General features: G+C 41.8%; 2 protein-coding genes across 4 annotated transcripts in view; one reads left to right on the forward strand and one right to left on the reverse strand.

Annotated features, from left to right (window-relative positions):
• Positions 1-2,402: 2,402 nt before the first annotated feature.
• GTF2H5 (general transcription factor IIH subunit 5) lies at positions 2,403-14,331 on the reverse strand. 2 transcript variants are annotated; one of them, XM_080805173.1, is made up of 3 exons: positions 14,262-14,331; positions 13,408-13,480; positions 2,403-2,857 (listed from the first exon to the last, which is right to left on the reverse strand). In XM_080805173.1, exons 2-3 carry the CDS (start codon positions 13,440-13,442, stop codon positions 2,677-2,679), a joined length of 216 nt encoding a protein of 71 aa, XP_080661299.1. In that variant the 5' UTR covers positions 13,443-13,480; positions 14,262-14,331; the 3' UTR covers positions 2,403-2,676. The 2 variants fall into 2 exon arrangements, with proteins under 2 accessions (XP_080661299.1, XP_080661300.1); XM_080805174.1 differs by having other exon boundaries at positions 14,222-14,306.
• Positions 14,332-14,390: 59 nt separating this feature from the next.
• Positions 14,391-17,962, forward strand: part of SERAC1 (serine active site containing 1) — a 58,293-nt gene continuing 54,721 nt past the window's right edge. For both annotated transcript variants that reach the window (XM_080807087.1, XM_080807088.1), the window contains exon 1: positions 14,391-14,522. The gene's annotated coding sequence lies outside the window, so the exon portion shown is untranslated. The remainder of the gene's footprint in view (positions 14,523-17,962) is intronic.

The raw sequence follows: 17,962 nt of genomic DNA on the forward strand, positions 1-17,962 counted from the left end.
CACAGATATCTGTGACTGGTCACCTAACCTCTGTGAACTGAAGTGATTCTTTTTGCAGGTAAGACAATTCAGTCAATACTACCTTTTCATAATATTCAGGACTTCATCTTTAAAAAAGAGAGTAGTCAATTTCTCCACTACCAAGCAGCCTGTGTCTCTTGTTCTCAACATCTAAAATGTGCCAAATTAAATAATGTCGGTCAGATTCCAAGAAGGAAGGTCTGGGTAAAATGTCACTTGGTTACGTCCTATTCTCTCGAAGTTGAACAAGTCAACTAAACAGCTGCAAGTGGGCTTCCTAGTGTCACAGTGTCCCGTCTTTCTTAATGCAGTGTCCGGAGAGAAATATTTAACATTTGCTCCAATAGGACTTTTTAAAAATTGAGAGCTGGGTGCCTGGGTGGCTAAGTTGGCTATGTGTCTCTACCTTTGGCTCAGGTCATGATCTTGGGGTTCTGAGATCGAGTCCCGCGTTGGGCTCCCTGCTCAGCAGGGCAGTCTGCTTCTCCCTCTCCCTCTGCCTCTCCCCATGCTTCTGCTCCCCCTCTTTCAAATAAATAAAATCAATCTTTGGAAAAAAAAAATAAAAAATGAGAGCTGATGAAAGATTTTCCTTCACGTAAGACTCTTTGCATTCACTGTTCAATATAGTTTTTTTCCATACCTTTTAAACTGGGATTCTAAGAAAAATTTTTGTAAGGTTTCATGTTAATATAAAAGGTATTAGCTGACAAATATCTGAGTTTTATTTGAATTAGATTTGATTTAGATATGCCTGAAATACAAGATTGAGTACCATTTCAGTACAGCTGGAAATTCTAAAGAAATATATTTTGTACTCAACACATTTTAGTACCAAATGTACCAATAATGCCACAAAATTGTTTGCATTATTATATGAGAATCAAACTTCTGTAGCTTGATTTATATTGATGGGAATCATGATAGATGGAGAATTGTATTACAATTGTATTACAGGAAGTACTGAGCCCCGTGTAGACTAAGATGTATGTACATCCTTATGACAAAGTTTAATTTATAAATGGGGCACAGTAAGAGATGAAGAATAATTAATAATAAAATAGAATAACCTGTAATGAAGGTTATGTGAATATGGTCTAGCTATCTTACTGTACTGTACTCATTGTCATTCCTCTCGTGGGCTCCTCATGTGAGATGACAAAATGCCCAAAGGATGAGAAGTGAGGTGAACGGCGTAGGCATCAGGACAGCATTAGGTTACTACCCTCTGACAATAGTGACAAGGACAATCATCTGCTTCTGGACCTTGGTTGCCGGTGGAAAGGGAAATCATGGATAAGCGAGGACCTACTGTACCAAAGGGTGGCAGTGTCCAGCTTGTGTGACTGAAAATGGTACACAGGTGCTTTGAATAAGCACACCACAGGAGGGAAGAAAACTGGGTTATAGCATCACAAAAGTCCTCTTCTCTCTTGGAAAATTCTCACCACATGAACCCATCCTGGTTAACACTATCTTCAGGAAGGGAAGCAAAGCTCCTATTAGTGTTATTTCTGCCTCCCAACAATCATAAAGCCATATGCAATACATCTGAACCTAATCATCCCACTTCCCACAAGACTCACTTTGTTTCTATCTGCTCTTACTTGCCTTTCTTTAAAATTGTAGTTGACACAATTCAGTATGTATAACATAGTGAATTGACATTATATACATTATAAAATGCTCACCATGGTATGTCCAGTTAACTGTCACATATAACGTTATTACGGTATGACTGACTACATGCCTTATGCTGTACTCTTTCTACAGTCCTTATCTCTTTTTAAAAAGAGTTTAAATGGATTCTCATATGGAATAAGGCACAAATAAAACAAATTTTTTTTTTTTAAACAGAAGAACATTTTCCCTGATGGGAAAGGAAAATGTGACTGAAAAAGTTTAAACACAGAGAAGATAAAGCTTGCAATGCAACATTCCCCCTTCCCATTTGGTTATTTCTAATCTTCTACATGTGGGGCTTGAACTCATGACCCTGAGATCAAGACCTGAGCTGAGATTAAGAGTCGGAGGCTTAACCAACTGAACCACTCAGGTGCCCCAAACCCTCTGTACTTTAAAAACACTGTATTTTTAGGGAAATGCAAACTGTAGCTTACATCAATGTAACATGGTTCTCTTCCCCATCTTCTTCACCAGTAGAGCCGGCCAGTATGCAGATATTATTTGCAAAGACATAAATATTACCAAAGTCCCACCTTGGCGTATTTATCTAGGTAATCAAGTTTCTAATTAGAACAGAACAAACCATACCCACACTACAAAATCCCACATTAACAGGAACAAGCAAAACACCTAGGTTAAACTGGTAAAGGCATATTCCATTATATTCTTACTGTATTAAATTGGTATTAAAAAGGTAGGAAAACCATTTACATTTTAATGTAGGATAATAAAAGCCAAATTACAGACAACCGATGAATTTTTTTTTCTTTTCTTTAAATTCTAGGGTACATGAACAGGGAAAAAAAAACAAACAAGAAAATCAGGGACTTTTTTCTGAACAAACGACATCACAGTTTTCCCCATGATATGCGCCTAAGCCACTAAGTCTCATCTGTCACACAGGACACTGAATGGTGACAGTCTCACATTTGTTACTTGTAATTCCTAAGTGGTCAATATTGAGTATCTTCACTTCTGGGTAAGAGAAAAAGCATTTTGGTCCATTAATTCACCTACTCGCTCCTGGAGGACGTTAACCAACTCTGCGATAACAAAGACATGAGTGTCATCAATGTCTTGAATGATGAACTTCTTCCCTAAGGCATTTGATTCGTCCAAGTACAGCAGGAACTGCTTCATGGCAGGGTCACTGCAGAAAGAAACACACGACAATGACACACTGTGCTGTCAAATTACACCTGAGCAATTAGGATTGGGCATGCAGGATTTTTAGGGCAACTGTAAAAGTTCTAAATTGTTACTCAATCCCGCACTTCCTGTCTCAAGCATTAGAGTTTTAGAGAAAGAGGCCAATGATGAGATTTTAAAAGATTAATTTGTCACTGACAAGTGAAAAAGTAATGTTCAGAGCTTTGCACTTATTAGGGCCTAGAATCACAGCTCCCTTAACTGATTCAAAAAATGAATTTCCTTACTTGCCTATGACCATTATATCTAAGAAGTCAAAAGATTTTCACTATCTTGCCAGGGAATAATTAATTGACAAAACCAGTTAAACAGTCACTGTGATAGAGCAGGGTGAATAGCAAAAGTCAATCCCAGCTTTATCACTTGTGACCTTAATATGTACTTAAACTCTAACGCCACAAAATAAGCCTACATACCAGACTGTTAAGAGAAATCAAAGGAGAATAATGCCGAGGGTAGTGTTTGGCTCACAGCAGCTTCTCAAGTTCTTTTTCTTCCTTAAAATTCTGAACTTTTAAAGTCTGAACTATCATTCAGAATCTTTAAAGGAGATTCTACCAAAATCTTCTTGAGAATACTGAGCTCAAAGAAGAGCCATAATTTAATTCTCTATATTTGTGATTTTTAGTTTGGAATGAGTAGAGTAAGTCACAAGGAAAAGAGGGATACAATTTCTAGGATTTACATGAGGTGCCTGGGTGGGTCAGTTGGTTAAGTGTCCAACACTTGCTTTCAGCTCAGTTCATGATCTCGGGGTCCTGGAATCAAGTCCCTTGTTGGGCTCTGTGCTCAGTGGGGAGTCTGCTTGAGGATTCTCTCTCCCTCTCTCTCTGCCCCTCCCCTGGCTCTCTCCTGCCTCTCTCTCAAATAAATAAATAAATCTAAAACGAAAAGAAAACCCTATTTCTAGGATGTACACAAACATATCTCTGTCAAAAAAAAGCCTGAATCACAACAAGGACACTCTCTAGACCTAATATAATGTACAACAATGTGGTTAGCAACAGATGAAAACAAAAATGTCAAGTTGCATATAGTTTTTTTAAATCTTAGAGAACATGTAACTTTACAAAATCTTATTGTTTCTTGAGGAATGACAACGTCAGTTACAAAGATGACAATTCAAAAGAAGTCAGTATAATTTCCTGAAAACATTAAAAACAAGTTTTACGTCTTTTAAGTACAAACTAGGCATAAGTGAAGATAACAAAGGTAAAGGATTTCAAGCACTATATGAGTATGGTTCATGGTATATTAACTATTAATAAAATCAAGTCTTCCTGAAAAGATGACTTTTTAAATTATTTTCAGTAACTTAACCATTACAGTGATTTTATTAACAATTTACTACACAATAAATGATGTGAATGAATAGGTCTGCACATATCAGAACCGACACAATTTTAAATTTAGTATGCCTGTCATCGTACATGTAGGTTCAGTACACCTAGGTTATGCTTGTCCACTTAGGTTTGGCAAAATTCAGTCATATTCTATTGTTGCAGAATTAGAATGACCACTCTAATGTGCAGAATTGATTAGTTCAGAAGTAAATTTGCTACTTTAAGCTTTATTCATGCATTCAATAAATATTTACTGAGCACCTGGATGTGCTAGGCAATATCTCGATCCTTGGTATTCAGCAGTGAACAATACAATTCAGAATCCTCCCTGTTACAGAGCTTACATTTTACTGGTAGGACTCCGATACACACACACACACACACACACGCAGCAGCGAAGTAGGATGAGAAACGGCAGTGATGAAAATGACAGGATCCTGTAAGTTTAAACGGGGGAGGCAGGGAAGGCCTTTCCGAGCAGCGGTATCTGAACAAACAGGAGGAGGGAGTAAGCAAGGCATGTGGTGACTCAGGCAAGAACATCCCAGGCAGAGTGAACAGTAAGGCTATGGAGGCTGGAGAGGGGTGACCAAAGGGGACGGAAGTGGGAGGTGAGGTCAGAAAGTTAGTTGTAGCCGGGCCAGATCACAAAGGCCTCAGAGGTGATTTTAGCAAGTCTGGCTTTTACTGAGTGACATGATTTAACTTACAGACTGACTTCAATTTTAGACGTAAGGATCATGCCGCCTGCGGGGATAAGAAAAGCCCGGAGGGTAGTGGAGGCAAGGGCAGAAACAGGGAGACTGATTAGAAAGTGACTGAAGTGACCCAGGCAAGAGAGGACAATGGTTTGGACCTACATAGTACAAGTGAGATGATGACAAGTATTTGGATTCTAGACATACGTTGAATGTAAAGCCAACATAATTCGCTGAGACTAGACCCCAGCTTTGGAGGAGAGGGATTAAGGAGACTCCCAACCTTTTTGGTCAGAGCAAATGAAAAATGGAGTTGCCTTTTGCAGAGACGCGGAAGAAGCAGGAGGAACAGGTTTGCTGGGGAGATCAAGAGCTGGGTGTTAGGCATGTTACACGCGAGATGCCTCCCGGCACCCAAGAGAAGAAACCGAGTAGGAAGGTGGATACACAATTCTGGATTTCAGCAGTCAAGTCCAGACTGAGGAGAAAAAGTCAGTCCTCAAGCCCTGACAAGGGAGTGAACATCGCTACAGAGAAGAGACCAGGGACTAAGCCCCAGACGCTCCGATATAAAAGGTTAGGAAGAAATGGACAAATCAGCAAAGTAGACTATAAAGCAGTGACACTGAGGTAGGAAGGAAACCCTGAGTCCTGGAAGATAAGTGAACAAAGGACCTTCAGGAAGAGGAAGTGGTCCATTGTGTCAGGGGCTGGGAACAGGCACAGTAAGATAAGGACTGAGACCTAAGTGCCAGGGGGACTCACATTCGCGCATTGAATCAGCACGTTGGTGTTTTCAAAAGTTCTGCCATTGCATACTATCCTTGCTCATTTAGCACCCCTTGTAACAACTGAGTTACATATTACTTATTATTTTTCTTTAAATTGCCTTTAAATCAACTTTTAAGCTTGACTTCGCCTGGCATGAATCACCAGTCATCCCAATGTGTTTTCATCCTCAAATAACTCAAACTGGTCATATAAAAACAGTATCTGTGTCCTCCCCCCTCCCCCCCTTCTTAAGATTTTATTTATTTATTTGACAGAGAGATCACAAGTAGGCAGAGAGGCAGGCGGGGGTTGGGGGGAAGGAGGCTCCCCGCTGAGCAGAGAGCCTGATGCGGGGCTCGATCCCAGGACCCTGAGATCATGACCTGAGCTGAAGGCAGAGGCTTAACCCACTTAGCCACCCAGGCGCCCCTCTCCCCCTCCCTTCTGTGTTCTACTACGAACCATCTTGAACACCAGCGCCATTCCCCATACCTGGGGAAACCTGCTCACTGACAAAGGAGATAGTTAGAAAGTGACTGGCTGGTGAAACACTGAATTAACTACTTCCCTTCTTCATTGCCTCGGTTCAACTGTTTGAAAGGAAACAGCAGTCAATTTGTGACCGAATTCTCAAGCATGTACCTGAAATTTAATTTATAATGATTCAAAATGACAAAATTTAAGGGACTTTTATCATGAGACATTGAGGGAACTGGAGTATCTTGCCTAAATTCAGGGCTATTTACTCTACTTCTTCATGAAGAGTCCATGGGAGAACCTGCTGGTAAGAAAGAAAAACAAAACCAAGAGCTCACAGACATAGTTGGTTGAAGTCCTGGGATCAGGGTTAGTGAGCAAGGGAAATAATGTCTTGGTCCTGGAGACGTGAAAGTAGGTATCAATCGACTCCTTCCTACACAACCTGAGTAAAACTCCTATAATACATGATTCTAAAAAGTATTACCCCACAAAGACTCTACTAGGATGACGCAGTTCGCTGTCAAACAGATCACAGACTTCACTGGTCACCTGCACAAAATTGTCAGCACTGTCCGTCCTGTCAGAATGATAATCTCGGCTCGATCCACGATAAACTACCCTTCCGGAAAATAATTAGCTAACAGGTATAGTTACTTAAAAATCTTAAAAGTAGGGGCGCCTGGGTGGCTCAGCGGGTTAAAGCCTCTGCCTTCAGCTCAGGTCATGATCCCAGGGTCCTGGGATCGAGCCCCGCATCGGGCTCTCTGCTCAGCAGGGGGCCTGCTTCCTCCTCTCTCTATCTGCCTGCCTCTCTGCCTACTTGTGATCTCTGTCTCTCAAATAAATAAATAAAATCTTAAAAAAAAATCTTAAAAGTATTTCTCCAAATTCTGTATGCCCTGAGAAAAGAATGTTTTAGAAAATTGTTATTGAATGAAATGAAATGGCTTTGTTTACTTAAGTTTACTTCTTTCTTACGAGCATTTTCCACAGTGTTTTGGAATAAGCCCATTGTCCAGCTTGAGATATAGGTACCTTTATTAGGACCCAACAGATCGTAGATGGCTCAGTAAATATTTGCAATGAGAAGAGTCTTAAGAGAAAGAAAGGGCCGCCACAGGGGACACCGAGCTAACCAGAGTAATAGTCTCAAGTTCCCAATATGACACACACTAGGTTTACTGTCAGAAAGATATGACACTAAAGACAGCACTGGACTCAGCCTAACTCCAAGCCCCAGCTCTGTCAACCAAGATGCATGATACGTAAAATCACTAAACCTCTCCATGTCTTAGCATCCTAGGCAGTAAGATGGAGACAGTGCTACTTACAGTGGAGGGCTGCTGGATTGGAGACTACATCTAAAAACACTATGCTCCTGGCAGATACTCAAATGATGAGCAATGAAAATGCCTAGAGTCTTTGGGTGTGTGGGAGGATACAGGTAGAAAGGTTCAAATTACCTACTTCTATCCTATTAAAGGATTTGTTGTTACAAAAATATTTTTTTTATTACTAGCCTGTGTATATGATGTTCTAAGAATATGCATGCTTTTTTTTTTTTTTTGGAAACTTAACACAATAAAGGGGGCGCCTGGGTGGCTTAGTTGGTTAAGTGTCTGCTTTTGAGTCAGGTTATGATCCCAGGTTCCTGGGATCAAGCCCTTAGTCAGGCTCCTTGCTCAGTAGGGAGCCTGCTTTTCCCTCTGTCAAATAAATAAATAAATAATCTTAAAAAATAAAAATAAAAACTTAACACAGTATTATGCTTAGCTTTGTGTTAGACAGTCTATGTCAGGCTTACTAGCTTGGGCTCCGAAGCAGAACACTATGGTTTACAATCCCATCTTAGCAGCTGTGTAAGCCTGAGCAATTAATTTCTCTGTGCCTCAATTTCTGCATCTGTAAGATGAGGATACGAATACCTACATCTGGGGCATCGGGTCGCTCAGTCAGTTTGCTGAAAGTTTGCCTTTGGCTCAGGTCATGGTCTCTGGGTCCTCTGATCAAGCCCAGCATCTGGTGCCCTGCTCAGCGAGGAGTCTGCTTCTCCCTCTGCCCCACCCCCACCCCGCTTATGCTTGCTTGTATGTGTGCTCTCTCAAATGAATAAAATCTTAAAAAAAAAAAAATCTGCATCTCATAGGGTTGTTGTGAGAACTAACTGAATATTACCAAGGACTTAGTACAGTATCTGGTAAATGCTCAGTGTCACTTTATGAGACTTATCATTGTATTACACCATGTCATTGTCCCTTATCACTTAAAATGTTTTCAAATACTTTAATAGCTACATTATTTGATTACAAAAATGTCACACTTCTTAATTTAGTGACAACATTTCAACACTTCCATTCAACACCTGGTGCTCGTCACTCCGAGTTGCACTCCCTACTCCCCATCATCATCATGTTTGTTCTCTATCATTAAGAGTCTATTTCTTGATTTGTCTCACATTTTCCCCGTTTTGTTTCTTAAATTCCACATGAGTGAAATCACATGGTTTTTGTCTTTCCCTGACCAACTAATTTCGCTTCGCATTCTACTCTCTAGCTCCATCCTCAACTTTAATAGCACCCTCAATTACCTACATTTTTAAAAAGGTTTATTTATTTGAGAAAGAGAGCGTGCATGTGTACCAGTGCACTCTGGGGGGTGGGGAGGAGAGGCACAGAGACAATCAGAAACTCTCAAGCAGACTCCCAACTAAGCCGGGAACCCTGACACAGCAGGGCTCAATCTCTCAACCCTGAAATCACAACCTGAGCTGAAACTAAGAGTCGGACGTGTAACCGAGTGAGCCACCCCTCAATCTCCTACATTTTTTCCTGCAGTTCTGATCACTTCCTTAGGGTCACCTCTTTAGGATAAACTTCTAGAAATGGAATTATTGTGTTAAACCATATAAAACCTCAAAAAAACCTATTACAAATTGCTTTCTAGATCAGCAGTTTAAGACTGCACCTCTAGGGGCGCCTGGGTAGTGTGGTGGGTTAAGCCTCTGGCTGGGGTCATGATCTCAGGGTCCTGGGATGGAGCCCCACGTCAGGCTCCCTGCTCAGTGGGGAGCCTGTTTCCCCTCTCTCTGCCTGCCTCTCTGCCTACTTGTGATCTCTCTGTCAAATAAATAAATAAAATCTTAAAAAAAAAGACTGCATCTCCATCAACCATATCGGTAGCTTGGTGAGAGCCTGCTTTTTAAAAACTAAGACTGGAAGACAACAGTCACTTCATTTAAGAGCTATTTTGATGTAACTTGCCAAAAAGGAGGTCTGGCATACAAACCTTTTTGGTACTGAAACTTGAATCCAAGTTATCAAAACCTATTCTTCTCTCCACTATTATCACTGTGGTAACAGAGTTCTAATGGAACATTAATAACCTGAATTTACGCTGAGATTACATTCCTTGACTTAATTCTGTTGACAAAATTCATTCAGTAAACAAAATACTTTCTAAGTACCTGCTAGTCAAATTTTAGACACTGCTCTGGGTGGCCAGGGAACTTCTGTGGGTATGGCCCTTCCAAGCAGCAGAGGCTCACAAGAGAGATGTGAACGATGTGAAAGAACAGAAAAAAATGGTAGATGCTTTTGCCTTCTTATTTGCTTCTCATACACAATACAGGTTTACAAGCCAAAGCTATAAGGGTAAGACTGGTCTAATAATATCTATTTCTCCAAATCCTTTGCACCTCTGCAACAAATCCTCCTTGCTGGAGCACTTGCCACACCACGTGGGTAACTGTCACCCCGGAGGTCTGCTCTAGCACCTGCAATCGGACAGACGTTGTTGGGCACACGTTGCTGCGACACTGCCGTGCTCGGCTGGACTTGGGAAAATGCTTGTGTGAGGCTGGCAGTTGACAGTGGTGGATCCCAACAAAGAGGAAGTTTTCACCAATCTCATTTTGATTTAAAAACTCAAATTTATAAACAGAAGAATTTCAATTCAGCTTTCGATAAGCCTTGTAGGAAAGCGTCTTCTTGGAACCCAGCACCTTGACTTTGCCAGCAAACTGACAGTTAGGCCTAAATGGTCGCTATTATAATCTGATTTATCTGCTTCTTTACTAGAGACTTCAAATCTGTTAAAAGGAACTGACAGACATGGAATTTAAATATGGCAGTAAGTTAAGCCATCCTAAGACAGGTGTCAAAGTCAGACTCCCTTCCTGAAGGAGGCCACACACGCCTGAGAAGTATTTTGCTGGCCGCTGGAACAGAACATGTGAACAGTACTATCCGCCGTGACAGATGACCTTGTACGGTGATGTGGCTGGAATCTGGAGGGAAAATAAGTGGAATGATGGAATAGTTTTAGAAGACTCTTGAGCAGTTTGCCTATAAACTCCAGACCTATCAAATTCTGTACTCCAGTACACCGAGAGGCTCCACAGAATCCATGAGGATTATGAAGTAATAAACATAATGATACTATGTTATTAAGAATCTTCTCTTTGGCATCAAATACAGACACGAGGGGAACTGAAGGACTCTTCCAGTTACCATCCCAACATTTACATCTGATTGTGGAGTACCCACCAGCCCTGACCATGCACTTTATGGATCTGTCATTTCTTAGGCCTGAAGTCTTTTCGGAAGATTTAACCTTTGGGAAGACAGTTACCCTTTCAAAAAATTGTGCAGGCTACACTTCAGAATTCACCTTGAAGGAAAAAATTGGAAGTTCTGCCAAAGGCACTATCTGCAAAATAAAATTTTAGTGGTCCTGGTGCAAAATAGTTCTCCATAGGAAAACTGATGCTCAACCTTAAGCCAATTAAGTGCTCCCCAAACTTTTAATGCTTGTTAACAAGTTCCTTTGCATATACAATTTTGATTCAGGAGATTTAGGGTGAGGTCTCAGATTTTGCATTTCTAACAAGTTCCAGATGATGCTGTTGCTGCTAGCCTGGGGTTACACAGAAGAGCAAAGTGACAGAGGGTCATCAGAGCCCAGGTAGAACTCAGAGGTTTGATTACATGACAGCAAACCAGGCCGACAGCTCAGCCTATCAGGAAAGAAAACTGAACACCTCAGCTCCTCTTACAAATCTGTACTCTGTCCTCAAGGCTACCCTGAAGGCCTACCACTGAGATTTTAATGAGTCTCCTAGAGTTCTGCTCTCTTTAAATGCAGCCCAGTCATATTTTTTCAAATTAAAATACAGATTTAACACAATCCGAATCATTATGCCAAAAGGATTATTTTAGAAACAGACTAAATTATTCTAAGGTTATTCTTAAAGAGGCAACAATGACAAAAGAATGGATGTGGGACAGGACTAAGGAAAGTAACAAGGAGAATGAAACAATGTGATAAAAGAGATACCTATGATCAAAGAAAGGAATAAATGCAGTGAAACAATTGTTCAACTAAAAAAGAAAAACAAGTATGAATTCAGATCTTTACCTAATATGGCCGTCCTCCTAACACAGTCTAGATAAGTAAAACTTAACACACCAACAAAAACTAAAATACAAAAATCTTACAAGACAGAAGACTTAAAAAAAAAAAAAGACAGAAGACTTATTAAATCCAGAGGTGAAGCTCAAACTGTGATATGACAATGTTTTAAGAAAAATAAAATATGAAAAGTAGCCTAAATGTCTTTTCTAAAAGAAAACAGCACATTGTTTTTAGAACTTATGGGATCTAGAGCCCTTCCCCTCGCTTTCCCAAGTGAACATCAAAGTAATTTTTTTTTTTTTTAAAGATTTTATTCATTCATTTGAGAGAGACAGCACAAGCGGGAAAGAGGTGCAGAGGGAGGGGGAGAAGCAGACTCCCCGCTGTGCAGGGAGCCCGATATGGGGCTCTATACAAGGACCCTGAGATTATGACCTGAGCCGAAGGCAGACGCTTAACCAACTGAGCCACCCAGGTACCTTCTAAGCAGTTTACTCTTATCAACATGTGTTCTAGTCTCTCACATTAAAACCAAATACAAGAATCAGAGTCCCTTACCATATCCTTCTCCAGCCATCAACACGTTTCTCCATTCCTTTGCTCATTACTACAACAAAACTTCTCCAAGGAGACCTCTCCACTTATTCACGTCCTCACCTTCCTTTCCCTTCCCAAAGTACTCCAATCTGACATCTATCTCACCTCTCCACGAAAACTCATTAAAAATAGGAGAAGAAAAAAAAGAAAGAAATCGCTGACTTCCAGTGTGTCATCGTGGTCCATCTCTCATCACCAGGGACTCACTTTTATGAAAGATTCCCTCTTAGCTTCCCACCTACATCACTGACTCTTTTCTTATCTTTGTTGTGTCTATCCAAACACTAAATCTGCATGACTCAGTGCTGAGCACTTGAAATGTGACCAGCCTGTGAGATGGGCTGTGAAAGTAAACTCCACACTGGATTTTGAAGCCGTGGTATGGAAAAAGACTTAGCAAAATTTTGAAATCTTAGTATGGATTTTGAAGATTTGGAACATGTTGAAATATTTTGGACACTGGGTTAAATAAAACATTAATTTCACCTGCTTCAGTTTACTCTTAATGTGGCTAATAAAAGAGTCAAGACTACATATGTGGTTCATATTATATTTCTATAAGACAATGTTGTTCTAAATGCCAGAAGTATCCTAAGGTTTGGTTTTGCTCCTTCCCCAGCCCTGCTATCACGAACAAGTGAAGACGGAGCAAGAACTGGTCCAGTAGTTCAGGTTTTCAGACTGCGTGGTAACAAAGCCCAATGTAGCTTGCTTTGAGAAATCCAGTGCTGCCCATTATGGTTTCTAGCTTCTCCTATGAAATATGCGCCTGGTTTAAGAAATCTTCAATTGGCTCTTGATTTTCTTACTCTTCAAGACCACAGCTTGTGATGGTGAAGACATAGGCAGACCTTAAAATTCTAGTCAATCTCCCTAATGGTTGGAGGACAACAACGAGCACTGTTCCTCTAAAGAGCATTGATGTAAAAAATACACTGCCCTTGACCAAAACGGGTTGGAAATATGCCAATTACATCAACTGGACTGAGACATTGAAATCTGGTACCAGGAAGAAACGCTGCAACGAAATCTGTCCCACTTGTTATGTAAGAAAAGTGAAGTTGCGAAAGCTGTAAGACTTGATTCATTTAGATCTTAAAACAAAACGAAAACATGGATTTTAGAGGAGGTACACATACATCAAGTTCAATGTGGAGATTTAAATTTCATTAAGTATCAAAACTACTAACCATTCTATTAGCACTCCTTTCAAGACGTTGACCATCTTTTCCCAGGCAGAAGGTGTAGATGACCTTTAAAATGCTAATAAGAGAGGTAAGGTGACAATAAATTAAAAAAAAATCAACTTCAATATACTTTGGAGATTTGCCTCTTGAAATGAGACAAAATATTAAATGTCTCATTAAATATTTGAGTATGAAAAACAGAGGGCTAACATTAAGAAAACATAGATATTCTGATTTCTAAAATTTAAAATGAGTCTATTGGACTATTAATGCAGAAATCTTACTTGCAAATGCTACCCAAGTCAGTCCTAACGAAAGCAAGCAACCGAACTCTATGCCCGCGTACCCAATTCAACTTTAGAACATGAGTCACAAGCTTTCTATTTCTGCCCAGAATAACGATAAAAGATAATACTCTGGGAGGCAGAAATCACAGAATGGTAGCTGTGAAAGGGATGGTGAGGTCGACCATCTCATTAGGGCGAAGAAACTGAGCCATAGCACCCGGGGGGAAAAAAAGAGTGGAGCGAGGTCTCCCGATCTCGTGTTTTACCACATAACTCAGGTTCCCCAATGATCTGCCCGAGCAGGAACATATTCCACGCAGCGGACGCTTAAACTCGTACACCTGGGCGCGAGCCATTACCTCCCGTAACGAAACCCGCGGTTCATTACTGCGGGACAGCCTCCAAGCCTCTTCAGTAGGGCCCCGAGAGGTGCGGGACACAGCCCCGTACCCCCGCACCTGGAGGACAGGCTTCAGGGTCTTTTCTTCCCCCTCCCCTCTTCCCTCGGGAGCCCTCGGTTTGCCACGCACCTCACTTTCCCCTCTCGCTGGGCGAGCCGACCCCACGTACCTCCAACCGCAGAGCCAGCAGCACCCCGGCCTCGCCAAGTGTGCCTGCGCCGACTACGTCATCGGTCAGCGACGCTCTTGTGGGTGGGGCGCGCCGGCGGGAGGCGGAGCGCGGAGTGGGCCGAGGGGCGGGGCGAGGAGCGACGGGGGCGGTATCACGTGCCGGCAGTAGCCGGCTGGAGGGCTCAGGCTGGCACCCGCCGAGGAAGGTGGGCTCCCTGCCGCCTAGGTCGGCGGCGAGCGGCCGAGAGGTGGCCGGCAGGTAGGAAGGGGAGCCCGGGCTCGTGGGGGCGGGCGAGGGCGTCGGCGAAGCCGGCGCGGCGGGGAGTGGGAGGACGGCGCGGGGGCACGGCCCCTGACACACCGGCTGACCCGCCGACCCGTCGCGGGGAGTGAGGGCCTCTCCCGAGCCGCAGCCGCCGGACTCTTCTTTCCCGGTCGCTGCCCAGCACTTGTTCCTCTCTGAGGCCCTCAAAGCAGCTGCCGGTACCATCAGCCTTCACTGGGTTGTCACGGAACGATGATGAGGAGTAAGAAACTGTCTCATTCACATCGGAACCTGCCAGCCCACAGCTTCTAACTGGGACCCGGGGAGGTGGATAGATCGAATGCGGATAGGTTTTTAAGCCCCGAACGGTCATTGTAAGACCCCAGAGGGTTCCAGAATTAATCCTTTCCCCAAATTTTGATGTGTCGTTTAATAGAGCTCTCTAATTCTTTTTACCGGTGGAGGTATGAGGCTCTTGCTTAGCGTCCTTAGGTTAAATTGTATTTCCCAGTTAAGCTAATGCTGCCCATTACTACATGTGTTTATGTGATTAATAAACCCAGCTCTTATATTCATTTCCCTCTTCTCAGCCCTGACATTTTTTCCTCTTTTTGGTTTCCATATTGCTGGTTCTATGCTCACCCTAGGTATGGTTCTTACAAAGTGTCTTTTTCTCATTAAAACATGTTGACAAAAATTTTTTTTAATTTTTAAAATTCTTTATTCAAGTACAATTGACATGGAAGGTAGCATTAATTTCAGGTGTGCAATAGAAGGATTCAGCAATTCTGTGTATTACTCAGTGCTCATCACTGTACGTGTACTCTAATCCCCTTCACCTTCTCCCTGACAACCACCAGTTCTCTATATTTAAGAGGCTGCTTTTCTTTGTTTTTTCTTTATTTCTTAAATTCCACATGAGTGAAATCTTACCGTATTTGTCTTTGATTTATTTCACTTGCCATTATAATCTCTAGATCCATCCATGTTGTTGCAAATGGCAAGATTCCATTCTTTTTTTTTAATTTTTAAAAAGATTTTTATTTATTTATTTGACAGAGATCACAAGTAGGCAGAGAGGCAGGCAGAGAGAGAGGGGGAAGCAGGCTCCCTGTTGGGCAGAGAGCCCGATGGGGGCTCCATCCCTTGACCCTGAGATCATGACCTGAGCGGAAGGCAGAGGCTTAACCCAACTGAGCCACCCAGGCACCCCTTGAGGAACTTCTGTACTGTTTTCCACAGTGGCTGCACCAGCTTGCATTCCTACCAACAGTGCACAAGGGTTTCTTTTTTTCCACATCTTCATCAGCACTTGTTATTTCCAAGTATCTTTACTTTTTTTACCCCCTTGCAAGCATTCTCCTCCTGAACATTTCATTGACCCTCCACTCTTGTGCCCCAGGTGCTGGCGTGAGGCCTACACATGAATCACCTGTGAGTAATCTAAGCCCCTCCTCTTAAACTGAGCGAGTTCTTATCTTTCACCATTACTGCAAAACCTGCTTTTCTTACCGTGTTTCTCTGAATCCGGATTTAAAATCTCCATCCATTTATTCAAACATTTTTGTGCACCTGGTATGTGTCAAGACACTGTTGTAGACACTGGGAATACAGTGATTAACAAGCAGCCAATTACATTGGGGGTGGGGAGGAGAAAGATAGCAAAATCAGTTAACGAGAAGGTAGATGGTGATGTAATAAAGAGTGATTGGAAAGGCTGCTTTGTTTAGAGAGTGTCAGAATGGCCTTCGGAGCCCCCAAATGATATAACTTAGGTAGGCTCTGGGGAGAAAGCTGCAAAATAATTGCAGTATTTATCTGGAAAAGTAAACTAACATAAATAGCTAAGAAGAGCTTGAGACAGAAGAGTAATGCTATCAAAATATAAAAGTACAGCATAAGACATTGTGGTAGTAGTACAAGACAGAACAATGGAACAGAATAAACATCCCAGAAACAAAACAACAGAGAAATGTGTGTGCCTATGTGTAGGCATACATATACATGCATTTATAAGGTAGGGGAAGAGATCACAAATCAGAGGGAAAGGGAAGTATTAATAAATGGTGAAAAATGGCCTTCAGAAGGATTTCTGAATTTTTTTTTTTTTAATTCATTTGACAGAGACCACAAGTAGGCAGAGCAACAGACAGAGAGAGAGAGGGGGAAGCAGGCTCCCCGCTGAGCAGAGAGCCCATTGTGGGGCTCGATCCCAGGACCCTGGGATCATGACCTGAGCTGAAGGCAGAGGCTTAACCCACTGAGCCACCCAGGTGCCCCGGATTTCTGAATTAAAAAAAAAAAACTTATATGTATCAGCAATAACTAACTGGGAATTTTAAATTTAAAAAACAGGTACTATTTGTACCAGTGTTCAAAACTAAAGGTATCTAGAAACAGATCCCACTGAAGCTGTATAGTCACCTAGGGAGGAAGTTGTAATGTTCTATTGAAACACATAACAGAAGACCCAAGTAAATGAAGAGATACACCGTATGCATGGATGGGAATACTCAATATCATAAAGGTGTCAGTTTTCCCCAATTCTGCAAATTCAGTACAATTCCAGTTAAAATTGTACATGATTTTTTCATGGAACTTGACATGCTGAACCTAAAATAAATAAATCTATCTATCTATCTATATATGGAAAGGACTAAGGACTAAGAACAGCCACGTCAATTTTGAAAGAAAATCAAATGAAGTCCCTTATCAAAACTTAACTTGAAGAGGGTGAGGGAAACCAAAGAATCAGGCAACACTTAGGTGTTTTCCTTGAGCTACAAGATAGATCAGTTCTCATTTATAACCCAAAACCATTTGCCATTTGGTTGCAGTGGGGAGGATGAGTAGAGCAAGATTTTAGGGAGAGAAAAAAAATAAAGAACAGTGTTTTGGACAGTTAAATTTGAAAGACCTGTTGGATATCCAAGTAGAAATGTTCCGGTAGCTGTTGGACAGATGAGTCTGAAAAGAGTCTGGCTGAAGGTACAACTTTGGGATCACTGGCATATAGATTGTTAAAACTGTGATGGGTTAGAGTTAGGTTTGGGTACCTCACAAAGAAAACAGATGATGATAATGCCTTAACTCTGCATAAGATTCCATAGCTAGGTAGGCCATAGCTGGTGTGGCAGCAGCTCCATGATCATCAGGGCCTTGGGCTCCTCTTCCTTGCTGTTCTGCCTTCTTTAGCATGCTACCTCATGGCTGAGGTGGCTGATTTAAGTCCAGCTGTCACCTGCTCATAGCAAGAGGGAAAAGGGAAAGGTGAAGAAAGGCACATACTCTTTTTTTAAAAAATTAATATATAATGTATTATTTGTTTCAGGGGTACAGGTATGTGATTCATCAGTCTTACACAATTCACAGCACTCACCATAGCACATACCCTCCCCAGTGTCCATCATCCAGCCACCCCATCCCTCCCACCC

This window comes from Martes martes (assembly GCF_963455335.1).
Source record: "Martes martes genome assembly, chromosome: 6".
In the NCBI taxonomy this organism is placed as follows: Eukaryota; Metazoa; Chordata; class Mammalia; order Carnivora; family Mustelidae; genus Martes; species Martes martes.

Bases quoted from the DNA above. Each gene is read 5' to 3' on its own strand.
- GTF2H5 (XM_080805173.1), bottom strand. From the start codon at position 13,442: ATGGTCAACGTCTTGAAAGGAGTGCTAATAGAATG. The intron at 2,858-13,407 runs GTTAGTAGTTTT...TTCTTTCTGCAG, and splicing joins AAAGGAGTGCTAATAGAATG to TGACCCTGCCATGAAGCAGT.